The sequence below is a fragment of the Caretta caretta genome, chromosome 3 (genome assembly GCF_965140235.1).
Source record: "Caretta caretta isolate rCarCar2 chromosome 3, rCarCar1.hap1, whole genome shotgun sequence".
Classification (NCBI taxonomy): domain Eukaryota; kingdom Metazoa; phylum Chordata; order Testudines; family Cheloniidae; genus Caretta; species Caretta caretta.
The window spans coordinates 122049383-122068287 of NC_134208.1; the positions used below are offsets into that span (position 1 = coordinate 122049383).

General features: G+C 39.3%; 1 protein-coding gene and 1 non-coding gene across 3 annotated transcripts; both read right to left on the reverse strand.

The window, feature by feature from the left end:
• Positions 1-116: 116 nt before the first annotated feature.
• On the reverse strand, positions 117-16576 carry TCP1 (t-complex 1). Of its 2 annotated transcripts, none has more exons than XM_048844103.2 (12): positions 16418-16576; positions 13474-13559; positions 12114-12242; positions 11389-11486; positions 11022-11132; positions 9639-9820; positions 7689-7815; positions 3773-3948; positions 2808-2931; positions 1328-1520; positions 793-956; positions 117-435 (listed from the first exon to the last, which is right to left on the reverse strand). In XM_048844103.2, the coding sequence occupies exons 1-12, from the start codon at positions 16482-16484 to the stop codon at positions 219-221; spliced, it is 1674 nt and encodes a 557-aa protein (XP_048700060.1). In that variant the 5' UTR covers positions 16485-16576; the 3' UTR covers positions 117-218. The 2 variants fall into 2 exon arrangements, with proteins under 2 accessions (XP_048700060.1, XP_048700058.2); XM_048844101.2 differs by lacking the exon at positions 16418-16576 and adding an exon at positions 15803-16014.
• Positions 14540-14674, reverse strand: LOC142071675 (small nucleolar RNA SNORA29). The gene has a single exon (XR_012667907.1). It is a non-coding gene; the product is annotated as a small nucleolar RNA SNORA29 (small nucleolar RNA).
• Positions 16577-18905: the final 2329 nt, after the last annotated feature.

Consider the following 18905-nt stretch of genomic DNA (forward strand, 5'->3'; position numbering starts at 1 on the left):
AATTACTTCAATGACTGTTAGCCAGGAGGATGAGAGAAATATACTTACCACCCTAAACTCTACCTCTCAGCCCTGGACTTACTATGGTGAATAAAGAACACAAACTTGACAGCAAGTTCTCTTGTAACTATCCCCATTTTATTAACATACACTCTAGGTACAATACTGGGAAGAAGTGTAAGATGAACAATTAAACAGTAACATAAATAAAAGCCAGACTAATTCTCAAGTGCTCCAGAACGAACAGCATCTTCGTAACACCCGCCTCTATCATCTTTGCTTTCAGGATGCAACTTAATAAGATCATCAATTCGTAGAATAGTAATTGCAGCTTCTGTTGCAAATTTCAAGCTCTTTACTTTGACTACAGTAGGCTCAAACACACCAGCTTGTTTGTTATCACGAGGTTTCCCATTGATTAAATCAAGACCAATCCTGCAAACAAGAAATGGATTAGACAAGTCTAATTTGTTGGGTAGCACATAGGTGCTAGGCACTATGGTAATGCACATAATTTGGCTGAAGTTAGAACATAAACTTCTGAGGATTACCAGTATGCTTATCTGAAGGAAAATAAAAAAAGTTTCCCAGAGCAAGGTCAGAGTTCCTAAATTATGATCAAGAGGAGCAGCTAAAGTACACAACAGGAGAAAAACAGAAATGCAGAGAAAAGTAAATTTACACTATATTTTGTAACAGAACTTCTCCACAAGCAGTCAATATTTACAAAACTCCTGAGACAGCCCTGCATTTAAATGTAACCCCCTTTCACTTCTATTAATGGATACTTGCCATTTCAGATTTTTGCGTTCTGGGTTCACTTGAGCTTCATTGTGAAATGCTCTCAGCTTCGCAACAAGATCTGTGGCATCCTGGGCAGCATTTACTGCTAAGGTATTTGGAATAATTAAGAGAGACCGTGCAAATTCTGCAATAGCAAGCTGTTCACGTGATCCCTAAATGAGAGGGAGGAAGAGTTATTTACTTTGAAACCCATCAAGCCAATTCATGCAATACAAGAGGAAAAATGTAGCCATAATTTTAGACCGCCACAGGCAGGTAGACACTTACAATCTATATTGATTATGAACAATACAGGGGGAAAATAGATGTAGGGAGAGGAAGAACTGTTCCGTTCCCAGCTCAAGGTTATTTCTTAATTGTTTTGAAAACTGAAGTTAATATTTTGGTGTATTAAAACAGATGCTCCCAAGATCTGGCAGAACAAAGCTCAAAGCACTTAAAAGCCAAGTTCTGCATTATAACCACCACAGCAAGAAGTTTTAGTGTTATGCAATGAAACACTTATTTTGTGAACTGCTCTTACCATGCTGGTTGCATAATTTTCAAGATATATTGAAAGGGCTGCCTCTACAGCACCACCACCTGGTACCACAGACTTGGACTCCAATACTCTTTTAACTACACAAAGAGCATCGTGTAAGGATCTCTCCATTTCATCACACATGAAGTCATTGGCTCCTCGTAAAATAATTGATGCAGAAGTACGAGCCTTGGTACTGTCCAAAAAATGAGGAAAAGTCAGTTAACTTCACGCCGATCAGAAAAACTCTTCTGGAGAAAGAGCTTTGATACTTTACTATCTCATTGCTACAGCTAAGTTCCTCAAACATTTAATCCTAAAGGGGTTATATTATCTCTTGTGACATCTGTGGGTAACCCTTCAGTTCACACTAACCCCTCTCAGACAATCCCAGATATTCTATGCTGGCTAATGCATTTTAATTTGCTCACCCTATCAGAAAATTCTTTACCCCTCAGCAAGAAAGGCAAGGCATTTCCACACAATGGGAGTGAGATAAAAATTACCATTAATGGAAACATATCTATTTTAAACACACATTTATTGCCACTAGAGATTTTAGATAGCATGTTTGTTTTTTCCAGCCTCTCAATTCCTCTGCTAGATTCCCCTCAGTACCATTGCTGGATTTCTTTATTCAACGTACAAACTTAGTGCCTGTAACTGCCATCAGTACAGCAACAGGTAGTCAGGCAGCTGCAGAAAGTGATATGGTTAGAGGTATCAACTCAACATCTTGGAGAATGTCTTTTAGTCTCATGAAACTGAAACCAGGGGATCACACCAGAAAACATGGGAAACCGATTAAGTGTGTCAACATGTTTTATGATGAGGCAGATCAAGGCACAAACAAGTTTGCATTCATATCATCACCATGGCATACCAAAATCATAAAAGGGAAAAGGAAAAATGCACTGAGTTAAGAATTGCTGTTCTTGATAGTCACGTGACAATTTAATATAAATTCCTGCCATTAAATGGGTTTAAATCAGCACCAAAAAGGTTATACAGAGCTAGTTTTAATCAAACTTCAGTATACAGCATTTTCAAATCTAGGTAGTGTCACAGAAGACATAACCACACCTCTGTCACTATAATCACTAGTGAAGCTGATCATCATACAGTTACACCGTTCCGATTGGATTTTCTCTATACTTTCACACATCAGTGTTTAGAAAAGTAATTTCTATAGTTATAGATAAGCTATTTAACAAAGACATTCTTTATGTCAACTACACAACAGGACAGGCTTATAGCTTGTAACTGGTATGACTGAGAAGGATGTCTGGCCCTAGCAATAATGGTGAAACATTGGTTGTTTCATCACAAATTTACAATGGCCTTACTATACTCTATCCCACGCGTATAACTGCTCATAGCATTGAGATTGCATAGCAGTAAATAAATGGGAAGTTTATCTAAAGATTTAGCAAAACCTGTTTCCAAGGCATGATGAACTCTACAACCCTACAAAAGTCCTTACTTTTTTATTAAAATCAGTTCATCATCACAAATTCTCTCTTGCACCACCTCTTCTGCCTGTCCCAGCATTGATGCCTCAAAGCTTTCTTCACCTTCCAGATTAGCCAGAGTGGAACAAATGATTGCTTTAAAATAAAAACAAAACAAAATTGTGAAATCAGTGTGGACAACACCAACTCATTGTTATTTATCAAACTCACAGAACAAATGGTTTTAGGTTTACAAGGCAAACAGAATGGTAGTATTCATCAGTATTCCTTAACATTAAACATAAATGCAAGATTGAACATTTCTATTTCCCTGCAGTGCTGGCTGGATTAAGTAGTCCTATAGGCCCTACCTTACTTTTAAATCCGTTTCTGTATTTTATAGTCCCCCTTAGTCTCTCTGGGTTCATTTTTACTTGATCTTTACAGCACCTATTCTGTATTATTTGAAGTTTTCACATTGCTGCTAAAAACAAATTACACACTGTTTGTTCTGCACGGTTCTAAGAAGACTTGAACTATCAAAATCTCTTTTAGATGATCTTTATAAAATGCATTTTGGGATTGAATAATTTTATACTATAGACTCTGAATTTTAAGAAAAAAATTTCAATTACTACAGGAAGTTGGAGATTAGATTAACCAGACTTCCATAATCCCCATTTCGAGATAAAATATAGTCTGGTTGTGTGCCCTGGCATAACAGAGCCTTCCCTGTGTCAGTGAACATCTCCCCTCACTGTACATTTTCTGCAGTCACAATTTTTCAGTGGCTCCTCTTTACTTAGTGAGGTGCTCCCTGTCAGAGCATTGTAGCATCTGAATGTTTTCTATTCCAAGCATACTTCCTTATCACTCTATATGTGGATCAGCCCAATAATACTCAGGGAACTGACCAACTACTGCTTAATAACAGCTTTGGAAACACTATATAGAACTAAAAACGTATACTACGACCAAAATCACAATATATACATACCTCCTGCTGCTTTAGCAATGCGTTTAAGGTCCTTTTTTAAAACTCTGCGTACTGCCATAGCACCAGCATCCACAAAATATTTCAGACACATATCATCAATGCTACCAGTGGTTAGAACAACATTGGCACCTGTGGCCAGAATCTTCTGAATCCTCTCTTTAGTGATATCGGACTCTCTGCAAAAGATAATGGGCACGTGTTTACTTATAACCAAAAATTATGAAAGTGGGATTAAAAATCATCAACTGAATGGCTAAACCATACACAAACATCTGAATAATTACCAGCAGTGCAAAGCTAAGATCTCCAGGGAGAAAAGGAACCATCACATGAATATATGTCAGGGTGGATAAAAAATTAAATACAAAAAATATTTCTATTTTTAAAATTAAGCCTATTTGAAATGAGATTTGAAATTACAATAATCTACGTTAAGACCTACATTTACTGTAATTTAAATTAAATAAAAAGTATTAAGGAATGTTGCTGCCTAAGTTTCAAAGAAAGTCTAACCACTGAACTCGTGGAAAACACTGGCTACACACTAGAGTTTGAAGTGCTGAATGAGTTTTTGACAGCAGTAACCCCTTCCATAGACTCAGAGAGAATATTTTATTCATTTCAGTTTTTTCAATAACTAGTACATTAAAAAGTTAAGAAAATGATTGGAAGTTGAAAAAGCATGCAGTCTTGTTTCCTCTCACAATCTAGAAATAAAACTGTGTTCAAGAGGATGAGATCTACTCATTCTAAAATACCAACGGACTTGGTGGGCAGAAATAATCAGTTCAATTCATTAACTTCCTTTGTTTAATAAATCAGTTTTAAATTCAAAACATGTTTTGATCTTTTTTTTTATGAATAAAAAAAGACTTTACAATTCTGTTTGTGCATTTTAATTGAATTTCAGTTTCCATCCAAATGCACCGACACAAATTACAAGTAAAAATAAAGTCTTAAATGCATCATGCACCATTTTCTGATATATTAAAATTAAAAAATTAAGAATCTGAATTAATGTAGGTGTAAGATAGATAATTGCTTAGGCATAGACTCAGTGTACCCACCTGGTTAGCAAAAATTGCTAAACACAGTGTACAGGCTATATTCTAATAGCCACCAACCAATAAGAATCAAATCTTTCTTTAGGAAAATGAAAAGTACAAACATAAAACAATGTAAATCAATTATTTAAATCAAAGTTTTCTGCTTGCTGATATAAATCAATCCAATCTTTGGTTCTAAATAATGTAACTTTTTTGCTTCATAATTCAATTAGGGCTGTCAATCACAGTTAACTCGTGATTAACTCAAAAAATAAATCAGGATTAATCGCACTTGTAACAATAGAATACCAATTGAAACTTAAATATTTTTGGATGTTTTTCTATATTTTCAATATTGATTTCAATTACAACACAGAATACAGAGTGCACAGTGCTCACTTTATATTATTTTTGTTTACATATATATGCACTGTAAAAAAGATAAACAAAAGACAGTATTTTTCAATTCACCTCATACAAGTACTGAAGTGCAATCTCTTTATTGTGAAAGTAACTTACAAATGCAGATTTTTTTGGTCACATAACTGCACTCAAAAACAAAAAACCTGTAAAATTTCAGAGTCTACAAGTCACTCAGTCCTACTTCTTATTCTGCCAATTGTTAAGACAAACAAGTTTGTTTACATTGATGGGCGATACGGCTGCCTGCTTCTTGTTTACAATGTCACCTGAAAGCGAGAACAGGCATTCACATGGCACTTTTGTAGCCAGCGTTGCAAAGTATTTACATGCCAGATATGCTAAACATTCGTATGCCCCTTCCATGCTTCGGCCACCATTCCACAGGACATGCTTCCATGCTGATGATGCTCATTTAAAAAATAATGTATCAATTAAATCTGTGGCTGTACTCTTTGGGGGAGAATTGTATGTCTCCTCCTCTGTTTTACCGACATTCTGCATATATCTCATGTTATAGCAGTCTTGGATGATGACCCAGCACATGTTCGTTTCAAGAACACTTTTCACAGCAGGTTTGATAAAACGCCAAGAAGGTACCAATGTGAGATTTCTAAAAATAGCTACAGCACTCAACCCAAGGTTTAAGAATCTGAAGTGCTGTCAAGGTTCCTCCCTCACCCTGAACTCTAGAGTACAGATGTGGAGACCCGCATGAAAAACCTCCTAAGCTTATCTTTACCAGCTTAGGTCAAAACTTCCCCAAGGTACAAAATATTCCACCCGTCGTCCTTGGATTGGCCGCTACCACCACCAAACTAATACTGGTTACTGGGGAAGAGCTGTTTGGACGCGTCTTTCCCCCCAAAATACTTCCCAAAACCTTGCACCCCACTTCCTGGACAAGGTTTGGTAAAAAGCCTCACCAATTTGCCTAGGTGACCACAGACCCAAACCCTTGGATCTGAGAACAATGAAAAAGCATTCAGTTTTCTTACAAGAAGACTTAATAAAAATAGAAGTAAATAGAAATAAAGAAATCCCCCCTGTAAAATCAGGATGGTAGATATCTTACAGAGTAATTAGATTCAAAAACATAGAGAACCCCTCTAGGCAAAACCTTAAGTTACAATAAAAGATACACAGACAGAAATAGTTATTCTATTCAGCACAATTCTTTTCTCAGCCATTTAAAGAAATCATAATCTAACACATACCTAGCTAGATTACTTACTAAAAGTTCTAAGATTCCATTCCTGGTCTATCCCCGGCAGAAACCAGCATATAGACAGACCCACAGACCCTTTGTTTCTCTCCCTCCTCCCAGCTTTTGAAAGTATCTTGTCTCCTCATTGGTCATTTTGGTCAGGTGCCAGCGAGGTTACCTTTAGCTTCTTAACCCTTTACAGGTGAGAGGAGCTTTCCCCTGGCCAGGAGGGATTTCAAAGGGATTTACCCTTCCCTTTATATTTATGACAAATGCCTTCCAAAAATCTGAGAGGGACGAGGTGTGGAGCATGCTTTCAGAAGTCTTAGAAGAGCAACACTCTGATGCGGAAACTACAGAACCCAAACCACCAAAAAAGAAAATCAACCTTCTGCTAGTGGCATCTGACTCAGATGATGAAAATGAACGTGCATCAGTCTGCACTGCTTTGGATCATTATCAAGCAGAATCCATCATCAGCATGGAAGCATGTCCTCTGGAATGGCGACTGAAGCTTGAAGGGACATATGAATCTTTAGCGCATCTGGCACATAAATATCTTGCAATGCCAGCTACAACAGTGCCATGCAAATGCCTGTTCTCACTTTCAGGTGACATTGTAAACAAGAAGCTGGCAGCATTATCTCCTGCAAATTGTAACCAACCTTGTTTGTCCGAGTGATTGGCTGACCAAGAAGTAGGACTGAGTGGACTTGTAGGCTCTAAAGTTTTAGATTGTTTGGTTTTTGAATATAGTTTTTTTGGTATACAATTCTACATTTGTAAGTTCAACTTTCATGATAAAGAGATTGCACTACAGTACTTGTATGAGGTGAATTGAAAAATACGTTTTTTTTACAGTGCAAATATTTGTAATATAAAGTGAGCACTGTACACTTTGTATTCTGTGTTGTAATTGAAATTAATATATTTGAAAATGTAGTAAACATCCAAAATATTTAAAATAAATGGTATTCTATTGCTTAACAGCGCGATTAATCACGATTAATTTTTTTAATTGCTTGACAGCCCTAAATTCAATATAATTATACAGTTCAACTGAATACAGATTATCCAAATACATTTTAATCAATAGTTATGATCAATGTTTTCCACCAGTATTTTATATTAAGATGTGTTACTTACCTCTGTAGTTAATTTTGTTGTCTATTACACTCTTCAGAATACCCAGAAACCCAGTACATAATTAAAAAATACCAAAATTAGTTTGAAAATGTGCTACCTCTGTCTAATCTGGTCCAGTTTCTCTGGATCTGTGATCACCACCTGAACACCAAGCTTCATTTTTGTTTTCTGCAGACTGAAGTCAAGACAGGCAATCTTTGCATTAACTATCCTCTTGGTCATACCTATATAAAAATGGTATTTTACTCAATGTTGTTACAAGTAAGTTTTAATTAAAAATGCTTAATAAAGCAAAAATAGTTGTGGTGTATTTTACTTTTTAGATTTCTAATACACACACACAAATTACCCATCTAAGGCTGCTTTTTTTCCTGCAACTCTTTTCACAAACACACTTGGGAAAATGTTATGATAAGAACAACAAAAAGGGTAGTGAGACATTCTTCAATATGCAGACATAACCTTAGTTGCTTTCTTAATTTACCACTTCATACGAAGACACAGAGGAGCACCTTTCCATGACTCCTTGCTTGCCAGTTTGTGACATTGGTGAGCTAGAAGTTCAAGATGTATTAGTACCACAGGTAATGAAACTGACCCTTTGGTATCCAGTGTAATCACTATGTAAATCTACAGAGAACTCGGATATATTTAGCAGGGACCTAGTACATTCCCAGTAAGGGATAATAAGAACATGTTGATTTTAACAGAGCTGAACATGTCAAAATACAGTAACCTAATTCTAGTGACAGTAGCCAATTTCCTTGCTTTTACACTGTCCACCTTTGAGGCCTTGCACTGCAGACAACAATCCTCAGGCCAAGGAGGGCTGGATGGAACTCCTTTGGGTGACATTTATTGTTGCTCACTTATTTGCTAGATAAGCTGAGCAATACAATGAACCTTCCCTCCACTACCAAATGAACAGCAGCCTGTGCTGTATTCCAGATTGTGTCATTTAAATGCACGTTCCTTTAACACTGACAACTGAAGCCTCATGAGTTTTACCTGCCGGTGTGGTTTCTTGACACCTGCAGAGTGCTGCACAGTAAATGATGTAATAAACGAGACATTCCTGTCAAAGACTGCACAAATTTAGACTTAAAAAATAAGCTTTTAAAACCTTATGGGCAATAGAAATAGTTCCCTGAGTCTCTCTTAAACTGCAAGTTTTTAAACAGTCTACTGCGATGTATACATTCCAAACATAAGTATTGTACGTACCTGATAACCTGAGATCTATTAGGCACTGATTAAGCACCAGATAAGCGATTGGCTTATTTCCATCATTCAAGTGCAAGAAAGTGACAGTGAACAGACTAAACAATTAAAAATCTATATGATCGTAGATCTCATTTAAAAAATCCTTATTGAGACAAGATTTCAAAGCCAAATATTGACTTCAGACATGAATGCAAGTTTCACTGAAGTCCTTAATAGCTGCCCATGAGTTTGTAGGGAGAATTTGGACCTATGCGTCTGCTATTTTTCTAGAGATGGGTAGTTAGAAACTAGTACATTATTTATTGGATTTAAATTGCTAGAGTAATTTTACAAAGTTTCAGAAAAACACAACCTTCAACTGGGGAACCAGGACAGTGTTTCAATGACACAAATATTTAACATGTAATTGTAAGACCATGTAAAATGGGAATTATCATCCACATGATGCCACAACTGAAGTACAATGTAGCATAGTAAAGCAACCACCATAATTTTTCTTTTTGGGTTTTATACAGTGGTGCCTCACTGCAATACCCGAGTTCCTTTCAGAACATCAACAGCAGCAAAGCCTGTGGACTTCACGGAGTCTGTGACTTCTCACTTTTGGGGCAAAAAAACCCACTGGTTAGTGTAGGGTTTGGTTTTATTTAAGAATGTTTTCATTTACTTTGTTGTTTCAAGGGTTGTTTTTAATTTTTCTGAACGAACAATAGCTTATTAGCCAATTCTTTACATCACTAGAAACATCCACATAAGAGCATATTCATAAACAAACTTCAGTCATTCTGCTCACTGAAGGCTTATAAAACAAAATCGAGCTTACCTTGTGAGCCCACCACACAGTTCAGTGCATAGCCGTTTACAAGAATACTCTCTTTCTGGCTACGGCCATGTGCCTTCAAAACGTTAATGGAACTGATTGGATATTTGGCTTGACCCTTTTGATCTGTGAATTTAACTGCAAGCACAGCATCCACCACCATGTTGGCAAAGAAGTCACCATCACTAGAATACCGTTAAGGCTAAAATGAGCTAAACAGAGACAACTAGCATAATATAAATTCATTTTAATCCTAAAAACAGCATTTATAGGCTGCTTTATATTAACATGCCTTTAAAATAATCCTTGAAGCACCTATGAGGTAAAATAGGTATTAATCTCATTTTACAGATAGAAGGAACTAGGACAGAGTTTAAATGTTTTGTCCAAATATCAAATTACTTCATGTTTTCACAATCACAACATTTTGCTACTGTTTACACAAGTACGCGTACACACACAGCCTATTTTTGCCCGCTTTATCCCAGTCACATCAGAATCCTGAATTAGAGAACAGTTTTTCAAAGGAAACAAATGGATGCCATAAATAAGTAACGATCACTGAACTACAGTGGGAAGACAGACTGCAAGAAGGAATGTTGCCTGGAATAATGGAGACACTCTTGGGATTAGTGTGGCTGATCGTCTGCTTGGATGCTTTTAATTTTTTTCCTCCATCTAATGCAAAATATAAGTTATATGTTGGCTAGGGTGGAACGTGAACTGAGTCAGAGTGGGTTCCACAGGGGCAGCCCCAGGAAGGAGAAAAGGGTTATGTAGTAAGTGGCAGAAAGAGCATTTTTTTAGCCATTATACTAAAAAAAGAACAGGCAAACTAACCAGAGTATTGTTTTTAAAGAAACATAAAAGATTGGTAAAAACAAGAAAAAATATAGGCAAGGGGCACAGCACATCATTGTGTTTTCTACAACTATTAGGGGGATCAAAACAGCTGTTTAGATTAGAACAGCTCCTTCAAGCCTCTGGGTATGGCAGCTTCTGTCAGAGAAAACAGCTACAATTTCAGCATCTAAGGGGGTGGTCAATTGTAGCTTGTGTTTAAGGATTAAGGGTTTAAACAAAATGTGATACCAAAAGAGGAAAATGGTTTGTAAGTGTGAGATTTAAAAACTTGTTGCAATTGTCCTTTAAACGAGCAGGGTTTGGTTTAGTAAACCAGAATACACCTTTTATGCCAAGTTGATACCAAGAACAAGTTTTCACAATGGAGTTATAACTCTTAAAAGAAGGGTTTAGAATGAAAAAGGATAAGAACTAAGAACTGCTGCCATGGGCTTTACAGTGGATACTCAAGCTCTCCACAATAATATCCCTTATTTTTGTAAAATTAAGATTCCAATTTATTATTACCAAGTCAAAGGATACATTCCTATGATTTTGGAGGACATTGATGTTTTAGCTGAATTAATAAGACACTCCCGGCCAAGTTCATCTGTGTTAATAATAAGATTTTCATTGATGTAGCGAACTGCCTCCCTGTTGAATAAAAACCAACATTTCAAGAACAATTTCTCTCTATTCCTTGTAAGGAACATTTCCTACTGTGGGGACATGCAGACTAAATGCAGAGTTAGAACCAAGTTGACAAACCACCACAAGTCTTCTCAAGAAAAATATCCTGTATTGTCGGCAATAATGAATACAGGATTAAGGTAAAATAAGTGTTCACTGGATATAATGAAACACAAGAGTTGCAAAATAATCTATTTCAGCGGAAATATTTGTATCTTACTTGCAAGCAAGACGATAGCCACCAATAACAGAGGTGGGATGAATTTTCTGCTTGACCAATTCATCTGCATTTTTTAGAAGTTCAGCAGCAATAATTACCTGTTTGAAAAGAGGAAAAAGAGTCACTGAGAAAACGGGCAAGTCTTAATAAGCAGTAGCTCTTGCTCCAACGAACAAATAAGTGACAAATATGAAATGTTTCCCATCATTTAGATTAATTAATGAGCAAAACAATTCTAATTCTAACTTTCCATTTCACTAGTTAACTCTGAACTGATTTTGGGGCTCTACTGATAGGAGTTGTCTGGAATCAGCTGATTCTAGTCCATCCATCAGTCCGCCTACGTTTTAATTTTTTCTCAGGGGTTGAGAATTAAGAACTTCTTCAACCCAAAAGCTACTCTCAAATATAACTTCGGGAAGGGAAGGAATGATCATTCTCAAATTGCAGGCACTAAGTAAAGAATAACCCTCTTCCAGAATGCAAGCATGCATAGAGATGCTATTTTTTTTGTTTTTACAGTGGTCTCCCTCATTACTCCGGTTCCAGGAACTGTTTCAAAGCAATTTTCATAGTTTGCACTGGGCAGATGCATTTGAAATCTGTCGTCACATGATGAAATGGTCCAGATTTAATCCCTACAGTGCCAACATTTATAATGATATGCCAAAAGCTACATTTGTTAATGACTTTCAACACGTCTGCCTGTAAAACTTTCTACATACCACTGAGGTGGTCCCATCTCCAACTTCTTTGTCTTGAAGTTCTGCCAGCTCACATAGAACTTTTGCAGCAGGATGTTCTACCTCCAACAGCTTCAGAATGGTTGCACCATCATTAGTAATGGTCACATCCTAGTTTTCAAAAAATAGCAAATAAAAGATTGATATTCATGCTAATTTATTTTTAAACTTTATGAAACTGTAATATATGAGAAGACATTTTAATGCGAATAGTGGGGAAGAACTATGCTTCATGTAACATTGTGTACATCGACCATTTACCTTAAGAGTTTACTTTGTCTTTTTAAGTCAACTCTTCAATACTATATCTATACACATGTAACTACACACAACTAATCCCAGTGAACCATGTGTTGCAGGATGGGAACCTTGGGGCACAAGAATTTGCATGAGCTTTTAGATGGTAGAATTCTTCATGTTGTATAAATAAGAACTAAGGAAGATTTCTTAAATGTAGCTTGAATATCTTTGTCTATTTTTAATAAAGCATTTTAAATACAGTTACTTACAAATCTCAGTTTAGGATAATGTGCAATATTACGACCTTTTATTAACTACACAGTTACCACTCAATGACATAATGCTATCTCACTTTGGCTTTCAGGATAGCACAGCAGAAAGACAGAAATCAGATTCTCACCTGGTCTAAATATTTGAAAATGAGATGTGATTCTATCTTATTAGAAACATTAGCCAATGCAAATTATGTACAACAGCACCTAATTCTAATACATGTAAAACAACTTAAAGACAACAACATGCATGTCAACAACCACAAAAATAAGTTTAGAATAGAACACAGAATGAATAAATCAAAACAATGTTAGTACAAGTATCCATGTGAGAAAAAAACGTTTATTGAAATTCAAACGTACTTGCATATGAGCAAGTGTTAATTGTGTTATAAAATAAGGGAGCACATCATGGAGGAAGTAACAGTTAACTATAGTTTACAATTAAGGCTTTCTTCAAAAAAATAAACTAAAGACAAATAGAGATTTAAATATTTAAAAAGTTAACCGTTTAAACAATTAAAATTATACTGCTTAACAAGTTACCTGATTAAAGGGAGACGGGCTGGGGGTTAACGGTTAAGGGTGGGTTAACAGGAAGACTAATGCTTACCGTTTAATATTTTACATCCCTAATGACAAAATGGAAAAAGAGGTCAAACTACCAAATGTATATTAGAGCCATGGAGCACATTTTAGATAGAAACACTTTACAAAAACAGACATGCCTTCAGCTGAAACAGAACAGGTGCCAGCTCTAATTTAGAGTGTAGGTTTGTTACTATGCAAGCCCTTTTCTTAAAAGTCAAATGAAAGACATGCTTACTTACACCAATATCATCCACTAACATTTTATCCAAACCAACTGGACCAAGAGAACTCTTCACAATGTTAGCAATAGAAGCTGCAGCCATAACTGTATAAATCAAGCAAAATAAAAATCAATAATTCTTTCTTCGCAAATATCTATTTTAAGAGCAGTATATTTTTGTGTCAGCAGATTCTCAATTTCAGCAATCTGAAATAAAATGACTCCTTATTTAGACTCCAATCCTGCAAAAAATTTGCCAATCTGACCAGGAAAATGGGGAAAAAGGGTGGTTGTGTAAGGGTCCATGACGATACTTGATTGCAAGTTCGGGATCTTGGATACTACGAAATAGTGATGTAATGACTGGAATCTATGTATGGTGGCCAATCTAGAACTACTTTTAACAACCCAAAGGTGTAAGTAGATCAGAAAGTTTAGTTAGACGCGATCAGGTTTATTTTTTCATGCTTGAGGATCTCCTCTCTGCTAACCCCAGATGCTTTTGTTTGCTTGTAACATTTAAGCTGAACCCCCAAGAAAGCTATTTTATTTTGGGTGCTTAATTTTGAGAATTGCTCTTAAAATCTAGCAAAAGCCTAAGTTCCAAATGTATTTTGTCCTTTTTGTTTTTAATAAAATTTACTTTTTTTAAGAACAGGGTTGGATTACTGGTCTCTTAAGAGGTTTGTGCATGTTGTTTGATTAGCTGGTAGCCACAGCTAGTGTCCTTTGTTCCTTTCTCAGCTCTTCCCCGGAGCAGGGAGGGGAAGGGCTTGAGGGTACCCCACAGGGAGGGATTCCCAAGTGCTCTTTCCTGGGTTAAAAGGGTGGTTTTTTTGCATTTGGGTGATGGCAGCATTTACCACGCCAAGGTCAGAGAGAAACTGTAACCTTATGAGTTTAATACAAGCCTGGATTGGCAAGTATTAATTTTTAGAATCCTTATGGGCCCCCACTTTCTGCACTCGGAGTGACAGAGTGGGGATTCAGCCTTGAAGGATGTTGTTTTGGATACTGAAATAGTAAAAAACTTTCTATGTTAAAGAAATAAATTATGCACTTTGGTTTGTCATTCAGAATCTTTTCATTCTGTGTTCTGCCATTTCATATAGGAAAAAGATATCGTCAATCTTCTCCTTCAGACTTTGGCAGGGTTTTCTCTATCCCATAAGCATAGCCACTCAATCTGTAAATTGAAGGAGTGGTAGTCAAATGGGAAGGGTCCAGTTTAAATCTGATCTTTCCTTTAAAGCTTTAAATGTACCAAACTTGCTCATTTTTTCTTTCCAGAGATCAGCCCTTCGTAAAAAAAAACATTTCCCAAATTTGCCCTTAATATCAGAAGCTTCCTTAGCCATAGACTAAATAGGCAGCCATGTACCTCATCCCATTTAAAGACACTGCAAAAAAACTACTGGAACTACAGACTTTACTAAGATATGTACCACTTTTCCACATGATGCTTCTACCCATACAGCACCCACTCCAAAAACAGCTGTTTTCTGCTCATTGTGCAGGGCTCCTGTAATAACTTATCTGAAGCACTGAGACAGATGGCACAAAAAACCCTTTTGAGGACTAAAAGGTAACTCTGCAAATTCCAGACTCACCAACATTGCAAAGAGATAATTACGGCTGTGGCAAAGGCAGGCTGATGAGCTAGTGGAGTACTAGGGAGCTACATCTAAGCCTCTCTTTGTCACTTACCATGCTTGATTCTATCCCAAACTAGCCAATGCCCAGATTCTCAAAGGTATGGTAGTGAGACACCCCTCTCCCCCAAGAAAACCTCTGAGGGCCTGGGACCAAAGCTTTATACCAAGCTGTATTATTTTCACACAAAATTAGTCTATCTACCCCGTTGTTTAATTAACGCATCTTGATTTTATACTAGCACTAAGGGCCACATCCTGGTATTTGCTTCTTAATTGTCAGTAACCGGATGGAGTTAAGAAAATGTCTCAAAACTATTTTTGATCCTCAGATAGATTAAAACAGGATCTGTGCTACAGAGGATGAGAAACTCAGTCTTCATGCTCTTAATTTGCATATGCAGGAAGCTTTAATGTTTGAAAGTCATTCATAATCTATATTCAAAAACACCAATATTTTGTAGGAAACACATACAAGAATGGTCTCATGTGGGCAAAAACTTAAGAGTACCAATATCTAGTTTCACCCATGTGTAGCCTTAATCTCCAGTGTAACAAGGGCCACTTTTCATAAATTCCACCCAACCGGGAAGCAAAGGCCCGCCGAGGGGGGGGGGGTTGATAAGACGGTCACTATTGTTCACAGGCACTTCAGACGACACAGTGACAGTGTAAACATTCACGGCACACGATTACCGATTTCTCGGCCATTTCCCCATAGCGAGCCGCCGTCCTGTCCCAGGACGGGACCCACGCGGGATAAGTCACCCGCCGCTTCGCCCCAAGTCTCGCCTGCTGAAGGCATGTCAAAAATGGCGGCCGGGGCCATTCACGTAACAAGGAGCTCGGGTTTGCCTAGCGCCCCGAAGGGAAGCGGGCTAGGAACAGCAGCAAGACACGAGCGGCCCCGCGCTTGGCTGCTCGGTGCGAACGCGGGCGCCCCCGCGCCGCAACCACCCAGGGGCCGCCGCGGGGAAAGCGGCCCTACGTAACGGGCCCGTGGACTGCCGCGAGCTGCTTCTCGGCAACCACCGCCCCGGGCCGAGCTCTGAGCGCGCCACGGGGCGGGCGGGGCCGGCCGCGCCTCGCGCTCCCTCCCAACGGGCTCAGGCACGTAACGATGGCTTCACAGGGACTGAGGCCGCGCCCCGTCCCGCAGACACAAGCGGGCTTGAGAGCCGGGGCCTGGCCCCTCCCCGAGCCGCGGGTTCCTCTACTACAGGACACCCCGCCCCCCTGCCGAGGCAGCACATGGCGGCGGCCGCTGAGGCAGGCGGCCAGGGCCCCGCTCCGCGCTCGGGCTGCCATTACCGTTCTGGCCGCGGATCGCCTCCCCGGAAATCCGCTCCCCAAACACAGCCAGCGACCCCATCTCCATCTTCCCCGCGCGCCGAGAGGAGAGACAGTGACACGCGCGCTGCTGCAGAAGAATGCGCCGGCGACGCCGCAAGGCTTGCTGGGAAACTGGCCCCTAACCGCGGTGCATGATGGGGAGAGGGCAGGGCAGAGAAAGGAACGGCGCTGACTCACGATGACGCTAAACACTTCTGTCCAATCCAGCAGCCCGTTGCAATGCGGCCCAGAAGGTGCCTAGATTGAAGGTGGTGATTGGATTCTGGGGTTAGCAACGCCTCTGCTCTCTGAATTTCCCCCTGAGTCACGTTGCATGTTGGGAAAGGGGGCGGGGCTAGGAGCATTGGTTTTTTTTCTCCTTCCAGGAGGTTGCAGGGCTGGCCTGGGAATTCCCAGCGCAGGGAGCGTCGCCTCAGAGGGGCGAAGCCGCTGCCGAGACGGCCCCTGCCCCGGCACGGCGCGAGCGAGCGAGCTTCAGCGCCTGTCTCTGGGCGGGGCCCAGCGCACCTCCCCCCTCCTACGACACACACGCGGGGCGGGCCCAGCAGGGCGCAGCCCCGGGGGTTAGTGCTGAGTGCTCCGACGCTCCCAGTCCTGCGTGTTCCATTGGGCTTCGCCCGGCGCCGAGGAAACAGGCCCGCAAACTAGCTCCGCGGCCTCCTGCAGCGGGTCCCGGGCCGCGGGAACCCCACTTCCGCCCGGGCCGCGCCGACAGCCAGCCCGTCCCAGGCCGGAGTCGTCCCTCCAATCCCCGCCCCTTCTCCAGCGCCGAGATCGCTGGAGACCGCAAATGTTCTCCCCAGGCTTGGGGGGGTTTAATTGCACGAAGCTGCGGGGCTGCTTTAGTAGCCATAAACCTAGACGACGACGTCGTCCTGCATTTTGGCAGTAGGGCGTAGGGGTAATTCCCTAGAGCTTGGTGTGACCTTGGAGTTGAGTAGAGCAGAGCCAGTATCTTCTTCAGAAGTAATCCAGTACAGTTTTCGCAGATTTTCAGTGTTTATAGTCTACAGCCCCATGAGACTGTTTTAGCTTGATAACTAATTGCAGAGCTAACCAAATGTACAGTGCTACCCAGCATTTCGGTCAACCTCAGAACACTGGTGTAACAGCTTTGGATTTCATCAGGGAAATATGATCTATTTTCCATGTTAGTGCAAAGTCTGGCCCCAAATCTCTTCTAGTTTGTGACCATCTACAAACCTAATATGATCAAAGGGCTTACCACCATTACCTTGTTTTTGTTGTCTATGAAATCAAGATCTTAGTAGTGACCATGGAAATATTTTAGGAATCGTTTGTGTTTGGGGAAAAACTAAAATTAAATCAGTATAGAACAGTGGTTTTCAACCTGTGGTACATAGATTCCTGGGGGTCTGCAGACTATATCTAAGATTTTAAAAAGGGTTTGCACCTCCATCTGAAATTTTGAGGGGTCTGTAAATGGAAAAAAAAGTTAAAACCACTGGTGGACCAAAAAGAAGTGATAGGGTAGTTAACTCTTGGAGGGAAAATACAAGCTCCTTTAATTTTTATTTTATGTTAGTACTATTAAAAATAACAACAACAAAAAGAGCCAGTTATCTCTGCTTAATCTAATTCCCTTTGAAATTCCTGAAAATGTTGGTGGAGTCACCTTGTCTTCCTTTTCTAATTTTGGCCTTAGTTGAGGTCTCACACTCACAGAGCTGAGAAGGCATAATGTGCTTGGGTAAATCCCAGTTTGAATCAATCTGTTCTGAAATTTTATCTGATTGTAGACTTCAAAATAGCTTTTGATTCTATCAAAGGCCACATAGAATTTCTCATTGCCTAATTTTTAAATATAAAGTACTCAATCAAGAATAATGTTCTCTGTGGTGGAGCATCACTCCCTACTCTGTTAATCTACAGTAAGATTTTCTTGATCGGCACTATCACGCAGTCTTCCCCAAATATCTCTTGTATATATTTTAGATATTCCATCTGCTAAGGTAATTTCTATCTCCGTTTTTAAAGATAGGATAAGAAGATTTAAATGCTAGCCTGTAAGGCTAATGCTTGTGGAGTGTATAGCTGTAAACAGATTTCATGAAAAACGAGAAATAAAGAATTAGTGACAAGTATATACAAATCTGACTTAAATTTTTTTAAATGTAAATTTTAAAAAAATCAGATAGAAATTAAAAGTAACTTTAAAATTGTATCTAACCAGCCTTTCAGCGAATTGACTCAATATGAGCCTCCTCCTAACTAGCAAGGAAGGGGAAATAAAAGACGCTCTTGATGACATCCCATCCTGTGCATAGATGGGATTCTTTAGTCTGCAGAAGAGAAGAATGAGGGGGGATTTGATAGCTGCTTTCAACTACCTGAAAGAGGGTTCCAAAGAGGATGGATCTAGACTGTTCTCAGTGGTTGCTGATGACAGAACAAGGAGTAATCGTCTCAAGTTGCAGTGACGGAG

Bases quoted from the DNA above. Each gene is read 5' to 3' on its own strand.
- TCP1 (XM_048844101.2), bottom strand. From the start codon at position 15,935: ATGGCCCCGGCCGCCATTTTTGACATGCCTTCAGCAGGCGAGACTTGG. The intron at 9,821-11,021 runs GTATCCTTTGAC...ACGGTATTCTAG, and splicing joins TCCTCCAAAATCATAGGAAT to TGATGGTGACTTCTTTGCCA. The intron at 957-1,327 runs GTAAGAGCAGTT...CCTCTCATTTAG, and splicing joins AAAATTATGCAACCAGCATG to GGATCACGTGAACAGCTTGC.